The 17,298-nt window shown below is 47.5% G+C and overlaps 2 protein-coding genes across 2 annotated transcripts; both read right to left on the bottom strand.

Moving 5' to 3' along the window:
• Positions 1-366: 366 nt before the first annotated feature.
• Positions 367-6,623, bottom strand: Zbtb39 (zinc finger and BTB domain containing 39). The gene is made up of 2 exons (XM_046466709.2): positions 6,513-6,623; positions 367-4,904 (listed from the first exon to the last, which is right to left on the bottom strand). The coding sequence occupies exon 2, from the start codon at positions 4,858-4,860 to the stop codon at positions 2,728-2,730; it is 2,133 nt and encodes a 710-aa protein (XP_046322665.1). The 5' UTR covers positions 4,861-4,904; positions 6,513-6,623; the 3' UTR covers positions 367-2,727.
• Positions 6,624-10,628: 4,005 nt separating this feature from the next.
• On the bottom strand, positions 10,629-17,298 carry Tac3 (tachykinin precursor 3). Its single transcript, XM_058586154.1, has 7 exons — positions 17,187-17,298; positions 16,496-16,635; positions 14,027-14,132; positions 13,795-13,824; positions 13,178-13,231; positions 12,736-12,810; positions 10,629-10,921 (listed from the first exon to the last, which is right to left on the bottom strand). Exons 2-6 carry the CDS (start codon positions 16,607-16,609, stop codon positions 12,737-12,739), a joined length of 378 nt encoding a protein of 125 aa, XP_058442137.1. The 5' UTR covers positions 16,610-16,635; positions 17,187-17,298; the 3' UTR covers positions 10,629-10,921; position 12,736.

Genomic DNA, 17,298 nt, shown 5'->3' with positions numbered 1-17,298 from the left:
GTATCTTACAGTGCCCTTTGTCACAATATAGTGTTTCAAGTAAAACTCAGAAAAGGGTGAGCTAGAGGCAGAGGAAGCACAGAAGGGGACTTCAGTGTGACTTCACACAGAAGGGGAGTTCAATGTGAATACAGGGGACACCCAGCAGGGTAGGGTTTGGTCAATGAGACTCATGATCTACTGATCCTGTTGCTACATATCTGACTGGGACCAACTAGGCCTCCCTGATCAACCATTTAGCCTTAGGGGCATCAGAGGGTACAGTTTTTTTGTTTAGTGTTTCAAGGGCAAAGTTTCAAGAATCTGTTTTTTGGTTCATTGGCAAAAAAGGAAAACTTCACAGTTTCAGGTTAAGTATACAGACCACCCAGCATCCACCATGCCTGTTTTTTTTTTTTTTAAAGGATTTCTCCAGCATGTTTATCTACTTTTAGCTATCTGACCTGTAAGTACTATTTCTCTCAAACTGACCCCTCAAAACTCAGTCCTCACCAACAGTCTGGGAGTAACCATCATGCTTGAAAAGCTTGGCAGATGATTGACTGTGGCCTATTACGTGTCCCCTTCTCAAATTCCTAATGGTCAGCATAAGAAAGTGAGAAGACAGTCAGGAATGAAGTCTCAGAACTTCTCTCCTGAGAATGTCCCAAGTTGGGTTTAGATGGTAAAATGTCCCAAGTTGGGTTTAAAGGTGAGCCTTTAACTGGACAGTGTGCCTTGAAGTGGCACATAAAAGTCTCCTGTCATCTAGTGAAGGACTGGAGATTCCTGTGCTCCATTCTGAGGCTTCCTCAATTCCAAGCCAGGGAGAGAGGCAGCAGGCCTATTAGAGACAGAGCTTTGGTTTGGCCATGTTTCTTAATACAAACAAAGACAGGAGGGTCTCTATGTTTAGAAAGGATAAGAAACTGTAAAAAGGTCCTTCCTGTGACTTGATCCTCTCAACTCAATCCCCAATCTACACCATCTCAGGATGGAAGGGGAATGAAAAGTCTGGAAATTTAACTGGCCCAAACTTTCTACAACTTACCTAAAGGGCTCTGTGTATTTATTCTGCTACAGACATGTGGAGACAAGAAAACTGACTTGTTTAAAAGGCTTGGACACATTCTCCCTGATTATACTCCTATTCCCCAAATCTCTGACCAGGACTATTCCCTGGAATATGGCTACTTGCTGGGGAGAAACTCATTTTCCTGAACTCTCTTATCCAAAAGAGATGCTGGGTAATATGCATACAAAAACAAAAAATAAATAAATATTAACATCCAAAAAGGCTTTGTGAGTTAATTAGCTTGCTTGTGAAACAACCCGGGTGTTGCTAAGTCCCACCAGGGGCAGTGTCAGGCGAGGCCAGGAACTCCCAGAGCTCGCCTAAACAGGGTGAGGTAGTATGAGCTACTGAGGTGCCACCTCGTTGAGTATGCAAGACTGAGGGCCCTCTCCCTCCAGCCTTCTTTGGGCAAGACCCCTTCAAAGACCAACTAAAAATGAAGCCAAACAGCTACATGGACTGGGTCACCCAGGAGGGCCTGAACCAGCTCCACCCAACAGCGCCCCCTGAAGGTGATGCAAAAACAGATCAAGATCAATTCCAGCAGGTCAAAGGTGAGCTGCCAAAGCTCCAGCACTGTTAGAACAGAAGTAAACAACAGGTTACCCGACTGGGACAGTCAGAATGCACACCCTGCTACATACCACCAGTTACTCAGGTCCCTTTAATCCTGAAGGGATCACAATATACCACCACTGCACACCTCCTGGGTCTTCCCATCTATCCTATAGGCCAAACCCTTCTGGGTGGGAAACCGATGTAAATTAAGGCAAGGTTGCTGCTGTCAGACCTCCCTCTCCTCTCCACCAGGAAACTCAAGGTCACTAGAGGCTACCAGAATAACAGATGATTATATTCCCTTACTCTCTGCTCCACAGGGAAGGCCTGACATCTCGGCCATCATTCCATGTTGTGCTTCTTTGGAAATGAGGAGAAAAGAGAAGCCTCCTCTCCTGTCCATCCAGGTTGCCACTGCTAACAGCACTACAGGACACCCCTTCTGCTGGCAAAGAGTCATCCCAAAGCTTTCCAACATAAATAGAAAGCTTTGTCCCCATTTTGGATCTAGTTGTCAAAAGATTTTCACTGTCCAGTCAGCAGATTAGAGCTATGGAGCAGGCAGGTACCTCCATCTCTGACAACTTTCCCCTGCTAAGGGCTAGCCCTGGAACCTGAGGTGAGCAGCCCCCCTGCTAACCAGTCCCTTCCAAATGACCACATTCCCCAAATCTTTCTCATAGCTGGTCATCCCAGTTGGAGGTCTGGCTATAATAACCACAGTGAAAACCTCTCTCCACATCCTCTCCAGTGAGGCTGTTGGTTGGATTCTTAGCAGCATGAAACCTAACAGTAAACTAAAACTAGACAGGCTGGGGAAAGGGATCTAGCTGCCATAAGTGCTTGACTAGATCCCAAAACCAGCCTCAAAAGAATCAAAAACAGCCCTGTGTGGGCAAGAACAGGTATGGAGGTAAATGCAATAGGGCCATTGCTTCTCAAAAACAGTCACAGCTTATGTGCTATTTCTTTTTTTTTCTCCTTTAAACACAACACAGAATAGAATTCCTAGCAAGGCAAAACTGTAGCACCCACTGAGGAGGGACCAACAGCCATTAGAAAATCACTACCCTGGCTGCCACCTGGAAGCTCCCCACTGGCTCTACTGGGACCAGTCAGCTATCTGGGGTCTTTTCGGCCTCTTTGGAATGGATAATGTACATGAAGGTTTGCTCGATGGTGAAGTCAGGTGGCAGGCTGCCTTTGTGCACACCAACATGTTTGCTCATGAGGTTAAGGGTAGAACTGTAGTGGCCACACACAGTGCAGCGGTACATGAGTGCCCCCGAGTGTGTCTTGAGGTGGCATTTGATGGTCGAACGGCCTCGGAAGAACTTGTGGCACACCTTACACTGGTATGGCTTCTCGCCTGTGTGGATCCGACGGTGGTAGTTGAACTCACTTGTATGGGCAAACCTTTTGCCACAGACCTTGCAGCTGTACTTACTATTCCCAGGTTGGCCCTGCAGAGCCAGATCCTCACTCAGGAACTCCTCTGCTGGCAGCTTCCGTTTCTGGAGGGCTGAGTGCTGTAGCCCCAAGCCAGGCCTTATGTCAAGACTGCTGTTGCACTTGTGCTGGCTGACATGGTAGCGATAGGCAGCCTCAGACCTGAAGCTCTGGCTGCATAAATGGCAGCGGAAAAGGGCATCTTCTAGGCTTTGGTGCACAGCCATGTGCTTCTCTAGGAGGTGCCAGTCCACAAAGCTGCTGGCACAGACAGAGCAGGAGAAGACCGAAATGCCCAAATGGGAGAGTGTGTGCCACATGAGGCTGCAAAGATTGAGGTGGCGCTGGTCACAGACACTGCAGACCTGTCCCTTCAAGTTCAGATGGTCGAGGATATGTCCTCGGACCACATGGAAATCTTTGGCCAATACTTTCCCACAGGCAGCACATTTCAAATCTGGTGAGGCTGTCCCTGAAAAGAGACCCAGCTTCCCAGGCAGGGGCTCATTGGGATGAACAATGATGTTGTTCTCAAATATTCCATCCCGTCGGTGAAGAGTTAGCTGCCACTGGGTGAAGAACTTTGTTTCACACATGTCACAAGAGAAGAGGAAAATACCAATGTGGGACAGGACGTGGGTCACCCGAGAGTTTCGGTCCTGGAAGTGGGTCTCACAGACCTTGCAGTTACCTGTCAGCAGGTCCACATGGTCCCGAGCATGTTGCCGGATCAGCTGAATGTTGGGCTCTAGAACTTTCTTGCACACCTGGCAGGGCATAGCTTTATTCTCTCGGTTGTCATTCTCTCCAAAAAGTTCATCCTCACTGTCATCACTCAGTTCGATCACCTCCTCAGCTGTCCCAATCTCCTCAGCAGTGTCTTCAAACTGCAAGTCATCATCTCCCAGGTCCTCTAGCTGGAGCTCATCCATCTGCCCAAAGCCTGGATCTTTGGAGTGTTCACTATTGCTCATACAGGAGTTGGTCCCAGTGGTAATGTCTATTGCATTGTCAGGGGTGAAGAAGCTGTTTTTACTGAAATCTCCATTGCTTTGAACTTTGTATGGCTGGCAAGAGCTCGTGTTAGTCTGGATACCTGTGCTAACAGTGCCTAGGACTGGCTGGGTCACGATACTAGAAACAGATGTGAAAGGAGTACAGACATCATGGTCTTCTGTCTTTGGTGGCAATGATGGTTGCGGCAGAGGCAAGCCATGATTAGCATCACTAGCAACATTTCTTTCTTCCTCTTTATAGCTTCCTCCCACATCACTGGACAACACATAGTTTCTATCAGGACCTAAGTGCTCCCCACCACCCCGGAGTTCTCCAAGGGAATGGGCAGGATCTGCTGAGGGACAACTCAGGGTGGTGGACTGGTTGTCACTGGTACTAGTCAGAGGCTTTGTCACAGCAGTGCTCTCGAGGTCAGGAAAGGTGGAATGACAGGCCTGGAGGAGGTCTTCCATGCCCAGACGCTCAGCCACCTCATAGATAACACCAACGTTAATCAGGTCTGTGAAGAGCTCTGATGTATAGACAAAGCTCAGAATCTTCTCAAAGTTGGCAGGAGTAATGAAGTCGACCACATAGGTCCTGGCAGCATCAAGTCCAGTATTCAGGAAGAGGTTCTGGAAGTAGCCAGCTGCACAGGCCAGTACGGCCTTGTGGGCCGGGAAGGAGCGGCTCCCTACCACAATGGTGACATCGCACATGGTCTCTGAGAGCCGACACTTGTTGAGTTCCTTCAGCAGGTTATTAGGGTGGTTGGTGCTTTGCAGTTTGATCCTCATGCCCATCTTAGCAGCTCCTAGGAAGTTGCCTCCTTATCAGCACAGTTAATCTGTAGACAGGAAGAAAAAAAGATGGATGGCCAAACACATCCCTGCATGAGAGGGGGCTCTGCAGGAGAAAATCCCATCATATTTTTTAAAAATATTTTTTAGTTGTCAATGGACCTTTATTTTATTTATTTATATGTGGTGCTGAGAACTGAACCCAGTACCTCACACAGGCTAGGCAAGCGCGGTACCATTGAGCCACCACCCCAGCCCCAAAATACCACCATATTGAATGCACCTAAGTCCCAAGGAAGAGGATAAATGGACATGGACAGCTGTTCTATTCTTCTGGGGGCAAGGACAGCAAAATGGTAAGACAATGACCTGTCCCCCTGCATAAACACCCAAACACAGAATCATGATAATAAAACCTAAATCAGAAAAAAAGCTGATTCACTCCATCTTAAAAGTCAGAGAGGTTGTAGGCCTCAAGTTAGTGCCTTACAGCTAGACAGAAGGCATTCCTTTGAACATAATCTTATATTTCATTACCACAGCAACTAGCTCAAAGTTTTCTCACATTAATTTCCTCTTAAATACACTGTGCTATCTCAGTAATTCTATTTCCTCTTGATGCTAAATGCCATGCATATACTTAAATATAATTATCAAAGCTCCATTAGCTGCTGAGGAAGAGATAAGGGTGTTCTCTTCTGTCATTTCCGTGTTCTTTCAGACTCTATATATGTCTCACACTCATGAATTCCCATCTTTCACTACCTACACTACATGCCTACTCTCTAGCCCTATAACCCAGAGTTATTACAGATGCTGGTCTACCACATTCTCTGTACTTATTCTGTGGATGAAGTTTAAATACTAAACCAAAGAGGAAAGCGAATTAGAACACAACTGTGGTAAATATTACTTCCATACGTTTCATTTCTTTTTACCAACATTTACCAGGTTTATGCTTATGTTGACACTATACTAACAGATTTACTCAATGCCTTTAAGAGAGGCATCTAATTACGTAGGTAAGACTCCTGCAGGCTAGTTCAATATCACTTTTTCCCTTTTCAGCTCCTGCACACCTAAGTTGCATGCTTGTTCAGTCTCAAGACTCGCCCTGCGCAGTAAAACCCCTTTCTCCATTTCACAGATTCCACCAATAACTCCCAACTTTTTCCGGGCCCAGCAAGCTTCTGAGTATTGTTGGGTACCAGCCACGCATCTCTCAGGCCTTGGCGGCCACTCATCCACGGTGGACAGGTCAGGGCACTGGGCAGCCTGAGCCGAGACCAGAGTGGGAGATTCGGAACTTCAGGGGAGGACGCCCCAACAAACGGTGGCACCGCGGTCTCCCCCACGGACGATAGAATCCGCGCGGGCAGGGCATTGGACTGGACAGGGGCACTCCACCTGAAGGACCCGAGCGCCAGCGTCCCCCCACAAACAGCGCGGGGTCCACCCCGGCGACCCTGAGTGGGAGGCGGGGTGGGCGCGGAGCCGAAAGGGGCCACAGAACGGCTGCCGGGCCGGCGCGGAGGCGCGCGGCGGAAGGATGGGGCCGGCCAGGAGAGCGGGCAAGAGGAGCCCAAGGAGAGCGACAGAAAGGCAGGGCCGGGGTCGGGCTCGGCCAGGGGCAGCCCTAGCCCGGCCGCGCTTACCCGGCTCCGCGGGGCCCGAGCACCATCGCCGCCACCGGCTCACACAAAGGCCCCGGCCCGCCGTACCCGGCCCGACGAGGAGGCGGCGCCGCCGGCCGCGGCCAGACTCTCCATCCGCCGCGCCACTCGCCGCGCCGGCCCGGGCCGCCCCCGCCGCCCGGCCCGCAGCGCCCCCCGCCGTCCCGGAGGAGGCAGCGCCCCCCGCCGCAAGGCCGCAGCGCCCCCAGCCGCCCGGGAGGAAGTAGCGCCCCCTCACGGCGGGGCCGGGAGCCTGCCTCCGCGCCAAGACCCCAGGCCTGGCCTTTCCAAGAGCAGATCCAAGACTGGAAGATCACCTACTCTTCGCCTTAGCGGCTGGGGAGTGAAAAGCCCGATCAAAACTCATTTTGGATCTGGTAGTCCAAAAGCTTCTCAGAATGTCCCCTGTTGCAGTTTTACAAAACATTGAATGCTTTCTGAAGACAGCTCCTGACTTCATCTCCGCTCTTAACCACACTCCCTGGTAGATGCTTAACAAAGCCTGTGTGAATGATTCAAGGAATGAATGAATGAAGGAGCACTTGAGGGCTGGACCACTGGTGTCCCTCATTCCACTGATGACCCACTACTGTCCCTCCTTCTGTGATAATAGGAGCAAATATGACTCCATTTTGTTTTGTGACTTCATCCTGTAAAACAACCATGCCAAGTAGAAGAGTCATGACTGGGGCAAGATCTTCTTTTCCTTTTGCTATAGAAACCTTTAAGAACATAAAACTACCTAATGGGGTATTGTTTCTGTAACTAGGGTAATGGGGCTCTGTTTCTGTAACTGGGGTGATTGGGCTAACTGATTGGTTAGGCTTCCCTCCGCTTGACTGCACTGTCCTGCTTCTGTAACATGGCTTGCTTGCATTGGCTAGACCCCCCCCAAAATCACTTTTGCGGTTTTCAGGCTTATAAGGAGCGCCCTTGGAATTGTTCAGGGCTGGTCAGGGGAACAGCTTTATGTTCTGGTCAGCTGCCACCTGTGTGCTTCAATAAAGGCTTGATTCAATTATACGTGAGTGGTCTGGAAGTCAGTTTATGAAACCCTGGGACGAAGCTTTAACTATAACACTTCCACTTAGCTAGATGAAGGAAGTCACAGAATCCATTGCACCCTGGAAACCCAGGCCAGTCCTTGAAGCCTGTACTTCCAGAGTCTTTATAGAACTCCATCACTCTGCCTTCTCAGCATTCTAAATACTCTCCTCAGATGTGCCTGTCCAAAAGTAGCCATCAAAACAAAACAACCTACCCTGCCTGCCCTCCCCACAACCGCCTCCGAGACTTTGGAGGTCTTGGTTACCCCACTCTGTCTCCCAACAAGGAAGAAAGGTCCTGGCTCCAGGACCCTTCTGTTTCATCCTCTTTCTGGTTTCCTCCTGTCCACTGCCTAAAGATAACCCTCAGTCAGGCACAACCCCTCAGGACAGTCATATGGTAGGGTTCTAAATTCCCTGATGAATAAATTAGAAGGAGGGAACACAGGATCTTGCCAACTAATCTAAGCCAAGTTTGGCCATTTGGTGATGGCATGTTCTCTTGATGAATTTGGAAGATCATATGTCTTCATTTCCACAACCTCACTAACTGATGGTTGATAGTATTGAAGGAGGCACTGTACCCCAAAAATGTAGCATTTATTAGCTAGAGGGCACAAAAACAGCCATGCAACCTGATCTTATGGTTTGGGGCTGAGGAATTCTATTTTGCCCTCTAGTAAAAGGGTCACTTAGAGACTGATGCAGTCGATGTTCTAATGGAAAGCCCAGCCCCCATGACTAGGCAGGTGAAAGAACTCACACTGGTCAGAAGATTCCAGACCTCCAGTACAATTCTAGAGATGCTAGGTGAATGACTTGCAAGGGCCATGGTTCAATCTTCCTAACCATCTGCTTAGGCCATCTCTGGAGTGTTGACTCCAGTAAACTTCATGAACTAGCAACCACCCGAAGGATGCAGGTGAAAGTTTATGCTGTTTATACTCAAGTATTTTTATTTAATTTATTTATTTATTGGTACCAGGGATTGAACCCAGAGGCACTTTGCCACATTCCCTAGCCTTTTTTTTTTTTTTTTTTGAGACAAGTTCTCATTGCTTAGGGCCTCGTTAAGTTGCTGGGCTGACTTTGAACTCATGATCCTCCTGCCTCATCCTCTTAAGCCACTGGGATTACAGGCTTGCACCACCATGCCCTGTTGAATATTCTTTTTAAAGTAAAGCACCACACAGTCACAACACCACTCATACAGAATGCTAAATGGAGAAGAAAGAACCAGGAACTTAGCCAAGGTCTTCTTGAACAGGTCTACTCTAGTATCAACCTCTTCACAACTAACAGCAAAAGGAGGGTCAAAATCCCTTCACACATTCTCTAAATTTAAAAAGAGAAACTTGATTTAAAATTTGTCTTCATTTTTCCTGCAATCCCCAGTATTGCAATTTTTGTCAGCCCCACCAGAGAGCAATCTTTCTGCATTTATACTCGTACTTGGCAAGCAATTATCTCACCTCAGCATATATGCCTGACTCCAAGTCTAAGCAGAATCAACTGTCAAAGTTTCCATAACCCAAAGGAATTCTCCATATTCCATGAAAATATCCCCTTTGAAAAGTGAGAGGTGCCTCACAGGAGAAAGGCTCTAGGATCTAGAGTGGGGGGCATCCTTTGACCTCTGCTATGAAGAGGGTTCTCTCTCTCCTTTCCCCATCCACATCACGCAACAACTGTCAATCTAAGGTGACTCCAGTCAGGTTCTTGGAAGACAAAACATTCACTAGTTTGAAAGAACTACCAGAAATGGCCTCTGACTCCAAGATCTTGTCCTGATGCCACCTTGGGAGAGCTGAATGTCAGCTTTATATTAATGCAGTTGGGGGGCACAACCAAGGCACCTGAACCACGTTAAGATTGGGGAGCCTGAGAATTTCCCAGGATGTTTCATGGGTACAGAGACCCCCTGGGATCAGTAGGCTGTGAGCACTGGCATATCAGATTAATGAAAGATACCCACACCCTCCACATTAAGTGCCTTTACACATTCTGAACTACTAGGCCAGTGCTGCAGGGGCTAATAACAGGCACATTATAGAGGAATATGAAACAAATGTTTTCCCCATTAATGCTAAAGATTTCTGCTCCTCTCTTTCTGGGCCTCGGTAGTCACTTCTCTGTCCACCCTCCATTCCAGCCAGATCAAGTTCTGTTTGTTTTTCTTTTTTCTTTTTGTACTGGGTATTGAACTCAGGGGCACTTAACCACTGAGCCACATCCCCATCCCTACTTTGTATTTTATTAAGAGACAGGGTCTCACTGAGTTGCTTAGGGCCTTGCTAACTTGCTGAGGCTGGCTTGGAACTTGAGATCCTCCTGCCTCAGCCTCCTGAACCACTGGATTACAGGCATGTATCACTATGCCTGGCTCTGTTTGCTCTTCCACAACCCTGCTAGTCTATAAAATCTGTGTACAGATCACCATCTCATCTCCATGGTCTGTCACAGAACCTGTGCTTCATGTTTACAGATATTAAGATGGTGCAGTACTATGGACACATCTTCTTCTGTAGCAGTGTGCTTTGCACAGCCTCGATCCTACCTCCCTCTCTAATTAAACAGTGTCAATTCAGGGACTAAGGTCTCCCAGGTTCATCTTAGAAATATACACAAAGGGCTGGGGGTGTGGCTCAGCGGTAGAGCGCTTACCTCGCACATGCAAGACCCTGGGTTCGATCCTCAGCACCACATATAAAAATAAACAAGTGAAATAAAGGTGATGTGTCCAACTACAACTAAAAAATAAATTAAAAAAAAAAGAAATATACACAAAATCAGAATATTTGGTTTTTTCCTTATCTGAAGCTGGTCTGTGAAAGCCTCTGAGTGTTAAAAATTATATTCTAAATTCATATATTTATTTTTTAACCATTAAATAAATCTAATAGTAATTGTGTAAAGCACTATCAAAGGCACTATTAGGGCAATTGATATGTGTACAAAATAAAAATACTTCCATTTAAATATATGTATCATACATAGGTATATATGTATTTATAATGTAGCTGGAGAAAAGGAAAAGAATACATCACATCACTCATACGTAAAAATTCTTTATTATTGGGGAGTAGAGAGAGACATTATATTTTTAATGTAGGATGCTACAGAAACAATATTCAATCTACAGAATCTACAATCAATGACCATTGGGACTGGTGTAGTTTCTTTGCAGTTTCCACATCAGGCTGGGGTAGAAGAGTTGGGGAGGGTGTCAAAGCACAAGAAAGTTACAAGGATGGGGAAAAAAAGGGAAAAAGGAGAATGTGCACCTGGCATCACGATAGGGGACAGTGTCTTCATGATGCAGCCCAGGGGTCCAAAAGTGGAGTGCTAAGGACAAAAAAACAAAAAGACAAATCACATCTATGTTCTGTGAAACTCCCACTGACCACCTGCTGGGGAAGCAGGGGACAGGGAACGGGTATTTGTAAAGGAGAAGAGACGGGAAGTTTTACACCTCAGTTTCACTGCAACCTTTAGACAGAAAGACTGGACCTCTTAATATCAGGTGCCTGCCCCTTCCCTGCTGCCCATCCAAGGTACCAGGTGCTAGTGCTCCCCCTGCCTTATTTAGTCCTTCCTTTTCCCAGAAACATCCCAGAGAAAGGATGGCCCACAGATTACTTCCTTTTCCAACAGTTTCAGGTGAATGAAGAAGATGATACAATGATCTGTGTTGATCCATCTCATCTAATCTCCTCTAAACACCAGCCTTCAGGGACCTTCTGTCCTATTCTGCCTGGCACCTAACAGGTTGAGAATGCTTCATCAGTGCTGAGATTATGAAGGCTGCAATTATGGGCCTGGTCCCTCTGAAAGAGCCTGGATTCACCAGCAAACATTAAAAGTAGATTTCCACAATGCACTTGTTTTTGCCATTTGTATAAAATACTATGGCAAAATTGCACTGTAATTATCTTTATGGCCGGTGCATAACGCTGGAGGAGAGTATGTCATCCAGATATAGCTGCCCATATAATTATCTGGCCGACGGCAGGACTGAAATAACCATCTAATGAGAGCAAAATGATACGGTAAGCACCATGTAATCAGCGAGTTACAGTTATTACAGCTCTTTGTGCCCTCTCACCCAATAGTAAATGGGGGGCCAGACCCAGTCTCTGGTCCAGGGAGTCATGCACAGGCAGTATCATCACCAGCCAGCCCCTTGGGTCTCTGGCTGGCCACCTTGAGGCCAGCAAGTGTGGGTTCTAGGGGCACAGGGAGAGAGGCAGGGGGCTCCCTGTGATTACTGGGGCTCACGCATCTTTCTCCTCTCCTCTTCTCACCCTCTTTTTATGGAAGTTAGTGAAAAGAAAGCTATTAGTTGTGCGCTATTGCTGGGGTGTGGGGAGATGGTGTCAAGGCATTAGGTTCTGAGATTTGACTAGACAGTTTCCCTGGGGGCTTACACTCACAGACAAGTGAGGAATCTGCCAGCCAACTCAGGCCTGAGGTCCATCCCAGACAGCTCTCACAGGCAGTTCAGAGCCAGCCACGAGAAACACTACGACATCCTCCCACCTCCCAGGTCCAAAGAGCCATGATACAGCTAACACAGCATTGGGCCACCAGGCACCAGGCACTGTTCTAAACATCCTCTCTTTACTCCATCCCCAAGACCACAACGCTGGGAGGTACCACCATTGCCCTCATTTTTCAGATGAGTAAACTGAGGCACAGAGAATTAGGTAACTTGGCCATGGAGTCACAGTTAGAAAACGGCAGATCCAGGATTCAAAGTTAGGCCATGTTCTAATCCCTACATGGCACATAGAGGCTAAGATGTGGTTTCCAGCTACTCCTGTTAGACTTTAGAGTCCTTTGCATCTCTTCCTAAATCATCCTGTGTCTGACTATCTCTATGCCTATTTCCTGAGTCTTTGAACCAAAAGATTCAGCCTGCCCAGGAGGCAAATGCTTCAAATGTGAATTGGACACCATATCTATAGTAATCAGATGACGACCTCTCCATCATAAGAAAACAGGGTCCAAACAACAGAAACTGCCTGTTAGGCTTCTTTTAGGGCAAATTAATGAGCATTAATGTCTTTAGCATCCAAGGAAATGTACAACTGGCAACCCCTCCCCCAACACACACAATCACACCAGTCCCCTCTCCACTCTCCACCAACGGTCCTTACTTTATTCTGCACTGGGGGGATACTTGAGGGTGCCAAAGCTGGGGATGTTCTCTGGATTCACATCAGTAGGATTATCTGGATGAAGTAAACAGTGTAATTAGAATAATTAGAAAAGATTTTTCTTTTTTCTTTCTTTTTTCCCTCCAGTACTAGGGACTGAACCCAGGGTTTCATGCAGGACAGGAGGGATTTTTCTGAATGTGTCCTTTACCCTGACCCAACATCCTAGCTAGAAAGGAGAGTGTTGGAAGAGAGATGGGAGAGTGGGGAGGAAACAGAGCCTCATTCCTAGCAGTAGCAGGACTATCTTAGAAAAGGCCCCCACTCATTGCAACCCCCCCAAAAAATCTTACTTTTCCTCTGGTGACAAATAGACACTTAATTTCTGTCATGTCCTTACCAGTTCTCCAAATTCTTCTACTATACCTCCATACACTCCTACCTGGCTGGCTGTTTCTCTTGCCCATAAGTCCAACAAAGAAATCATGCATGTCACCTGCAGAAAAAAGCCAAAATTGTCAACAGAAGGAGTGATGCTTTCCCCATACATGTGTCAGGACTTCTGAGGTTGGGTTTCTAGTCTGTTTCTTTATACTGACCCTTCACAGCTATCCTTTATGACCACCTTTCCCTCCTCCACATTTCAAGGACTCTCTGTCCCAGCAGGTGCCTGTTTAGCATCTTCATAGGCCCCAAGAGATCCTTTGGTTCCTAATGTCCAGCCAGTGAAGTAGGATACCACCCCACCCCACCCTCTGGGCCCTGGCCTTCACACCTGCTGAGGAAGTATGTATGAGTGGGAGAGACAACTCCTAAAACTGTCCTCCTAGCTCCCTAGTTGTCTTTCCCAGTCATACAAAGCTGGCTCATCAGTTGTAGCTGACATAGTGTCTGCACCAGCTGAGATGGGGCTGGCCAAAATGGCCCCTAGGCCCCTGTCCATGGAGCTCTGAGTAAGTGACCAGGGAAGCAGAGCCTCCTTGTGTCTCCCTCCCAGCAGCAGCAAGATTATCTTAGAGTCCATGTCATAGGTATTTGGAGGATGAAGAGGCTACTCACGTTTTTGGGGAAGTGATGATTCCTTAGGATCTGAGAAACCAAGAAAATGTGCGTAAATGGGGAGCAGACCAAGAAAGTAATGATGAAGGGGGATTAGCATCACAACCCTTACAGATTCACTAAGCTATGCTCTGTCTCCCACCCTCCCAACCCACCTAAATGGGTCTTCCAGGCCTATTTCATCTTCAGAGTCATTCCTCTCACACCCTCTCCCCCGAGGGCTGCTTCCTACCCACGCTAGCCTTGCTCAGCACTTTGAGCAATCCTTCCAGGGAGACAGGGCGGCTGTCAAAGAGTTTCCGCAGCAACGATGGGGGCAGCTGGTAAAGATCCGAGTCCTTTAGGGAAGAGAAAAGGAGGGCTGAAGGAGAAGGCTCATACCCTGTCCACACACTCTTCCCATATAAAGCAGCCTGAACCCATTACAGCTGAATTCCAATACATCTTTCTTTCAGGATTTCCTCTGGTTTACACTGGAAGAGAAGCAAGTACTCAGAGTATAATGTATGGACCAACAGCAGCACCAGCACAGAGGGGAGTTTGTTAGAAAGGCAGAATCTCCATCTTTTGCCAGACCTGCTGAAGCAGAATCTGCATTTGAACCTGACTGATCCCTAGGTGATTCATATCTACTGTGAGGTTTGAGAAACCCTAATGAAGCATCCCTGTAGGCTGGTCAACTGTCCTGTTTGCCTAGGACTAAGGACTTCCAGATATGAAGGACATTCTGTGCTCAAAATGGGTCAGTTGATCACACTAACTCCTAAGCTCGAGGACTGTCCTCTGGGGCCCCATTCCAATCCTGCAATCTCTCAGTGACAAAGGCCATAGGTTCTTTTCTCCCTGGCATATCAGGAACCAGTGTGCCCAGGGATGTGTTTGTTCTACTAAGAGAGAGCCACGAATGCCCCCATTCCCAAGAAAGCACCATCAGACAAAGCAGGTGTCCTCTGGTCTATACTCCATGAATGAGTCACAGACAAAACTCAGTCCTGAGGTGGGGTGGCAATAGATAGCCAGGGCACACCAGCTATGAGATCCCCCCATTCTGGGCTATGTCTATGGACGTTCCCCTCTCTGTTTCTTTATGGGAGGGAATTCTCTCATACTCCCCTTCTCCATGGCTTTTTGCCTCTGGTTTTTGCTCCCTCTCTCCTTTCTGTCCTGGATCTGTAATTTCAGGAAGGCCACATACTTGGAATGATATCCCTTCCTCTTCCTCACAAACAGAACCCAGATTCTGGAACTGCTGCCCAGCAGGGGCTCTTATGATTTTTTTTCTAGCAACTTGGGCACAGCAGGGTAGTGGGTACATGCCATATACCCAGTTAATTGCAGTTGCAAAGACGATGATTGTATTTGGAGACTTTCACCTTCAAACTCAGCAGAACCTCTCTCCAGAGCCCAGGCATCCTTAGGCTGCTATGCACACACAGCAGTGCATTTACCCAAGTACATACCAACCTAGTTGCCTGGGCACACTAAGGGCACACATATATTCTACCCTCTTCCTGCCTCAATTTCCCCATCTTCACAACCTGTGGGGAGAAAGGGCTAGAGGGCATTTGTCTTTCATTTGCCAGGAAGAGCAGAAGGGACATCTTATTACCCAAAATCCAGCAGCAGGTTTGTCTCTTAATAACCCAGACACTCTGACTACCCCAGACTGGAACTTTGGGGCACCAAACACAGGGTCCAGCCCATATCTGGCACTCCTGGGTGATTCTGAATGGGTTCAGGGCTTTTGGATCTGGCGCAGCTGCTGCCACCTGCAAGGCTGCCCTGCAATCTCTTTTTCTCTCTCTTCTTGGCCCAGCAGACACTTTCCCCAAATTGTTCAAATACTCTGCCGCCCAGCTCTTGTAATGAGATGTTAAACAGATTGGAGCTGGAGAGGCGGTTAGACTTTGCACACTGAATTTGTAATAAACTCCACCCATAATCATCTTAAAAGCATTTGTACCAGTGTAATTGCTGTCATTTCAAAACCTTCTAAAGACTTCTTCCCTGCACTCTCCCTGCACCGTAACCCTGGCAGTTCCTATTTTTTTTCTTAGAGGAACTTTGGAAATCAGGGCTCATTCTGACTTTTGGGGTTTTATTTTGTTCTGTTTGTTTTTGTTTTGTTATCCCATTTAAGCAGAAGCTAGAGGCAGCAAAGGTAGAGGAGGGCAGGAGACGGATTGAGATTTTACAAGTACCCAAGATTATAAGAGGTGGATAAGTGGAGGAAAAGACAATTTATTTTCATTTTAAAAATAAGATAATACACATAACTGATAGGTGAAATAGTATGCGAATGATCATTTGGGAGAGACATTCTGCATTTCCTACTATCCAGGGAGTAAATAAGATCTGCCCTTGCCAAGAATAGAATCTGAGCCAGACCCTACAGAACCTTAGACCACCTTAGCTCACCTCTCACAGGACTATCAAATCACCAAGCCTCCTGACAATCAACCAACATATTTGTTGGGCACATTTTATGCACAAAGACATGCAGAGACAAAGATACTTAAAGACCTGAGACAATGGGAACGTGAGAGGATCAGAGAGGCAGAAACCCCAAAAAAGACAAAACACCCTAGGACAGAGAACCCACGTAACTCCCAACCCTGCCCTCCTCCCTTCTTCCGTACTCCAGACAGGCAGAACCCCAGGTGTCCATGATGTTCCCAGGACTCTGCTATGGCTGCCTTACCTTGCTGTGGCTCCCGCCAGGCACCACCTGTTCCTGTGACTCTTCACAGACAGCCCCAAAGGTCCGAGCCAGACCAAGGGCCAGGATGACTGCGAACAGCAGGGCACTCCTCATGGTGCTTTAGAGGGCAAAGAGAGGCCCTGGGCAAGGCAGGGAGGGGAAGACAATACAGATCCATGAAAACACAAGAGGCATTTGTGACCAGCAGCTCGACTCAACCTGCTTTCCCAGCCGTCAATTCTCCCATCCTACTCGTAGTCAGAAAAGAATAAAACACATCTCAGAGCCAGGGTTTCATCCTTTGGGCTCAGTTTTCCTGCTCCTTCATTAGACATCACCCCAGGATGTGCCCTTGGCAATGAGCAGTGGTAAATGCTGCCGGCCTCTAGCTCCCAACAAAGATGATGATTTATACAACGTAAACTAGTCTGTTTCCTTAATCAGTTTAAAAAGAGGTCCTGAAGGCTATTTTTCAGGACTAGATAACCCAAGACTTATGCAAAAACTTTCTGCTGTGGAATAATCAGTCTGTTAAAGCTCCAAATATTAGCAGCTCGCTACCCTACGGACACTTTCTGCTCACTACTCTGCTCACCTATCAGAATGCCATCTCCTTTATTCCCTCCTGACTCTGGCCCCTGACCCTTGGTGCCAGCTTCAGACTATCCAACACTCTTCCCCTTGTGCCTACCTGTGGGGCAGCTCTGAGCCTGGTGCTGGGGGGGACTGGCAGATCAGGGAGTTGATCAGTGGAGACTCCCCACTCCCCACAAGCTGGTGCTGCCGGTGCTGCTGATGCTGAG

Source organism: Marmota monax, unplaced genomic scaffold, assembly GCF_021218885.2.
Source record: "Marmota monax isolate L192 unplaced genomic scaffold, Marmota_monax_Labrador192_F-V1.1 WCK01_AAM20220418_F8-fsc00151, whole genome shotgun sequence".
NCBI classification, from domain to species: Eukaryota; Metazoa; Chordata; class Mammalia; order Rodentia; family Sciuridae; genus Marmota; species Marmota monax.
This window is presented reverse-complemented; position numbering and strand designations above follow the sequence as displayed.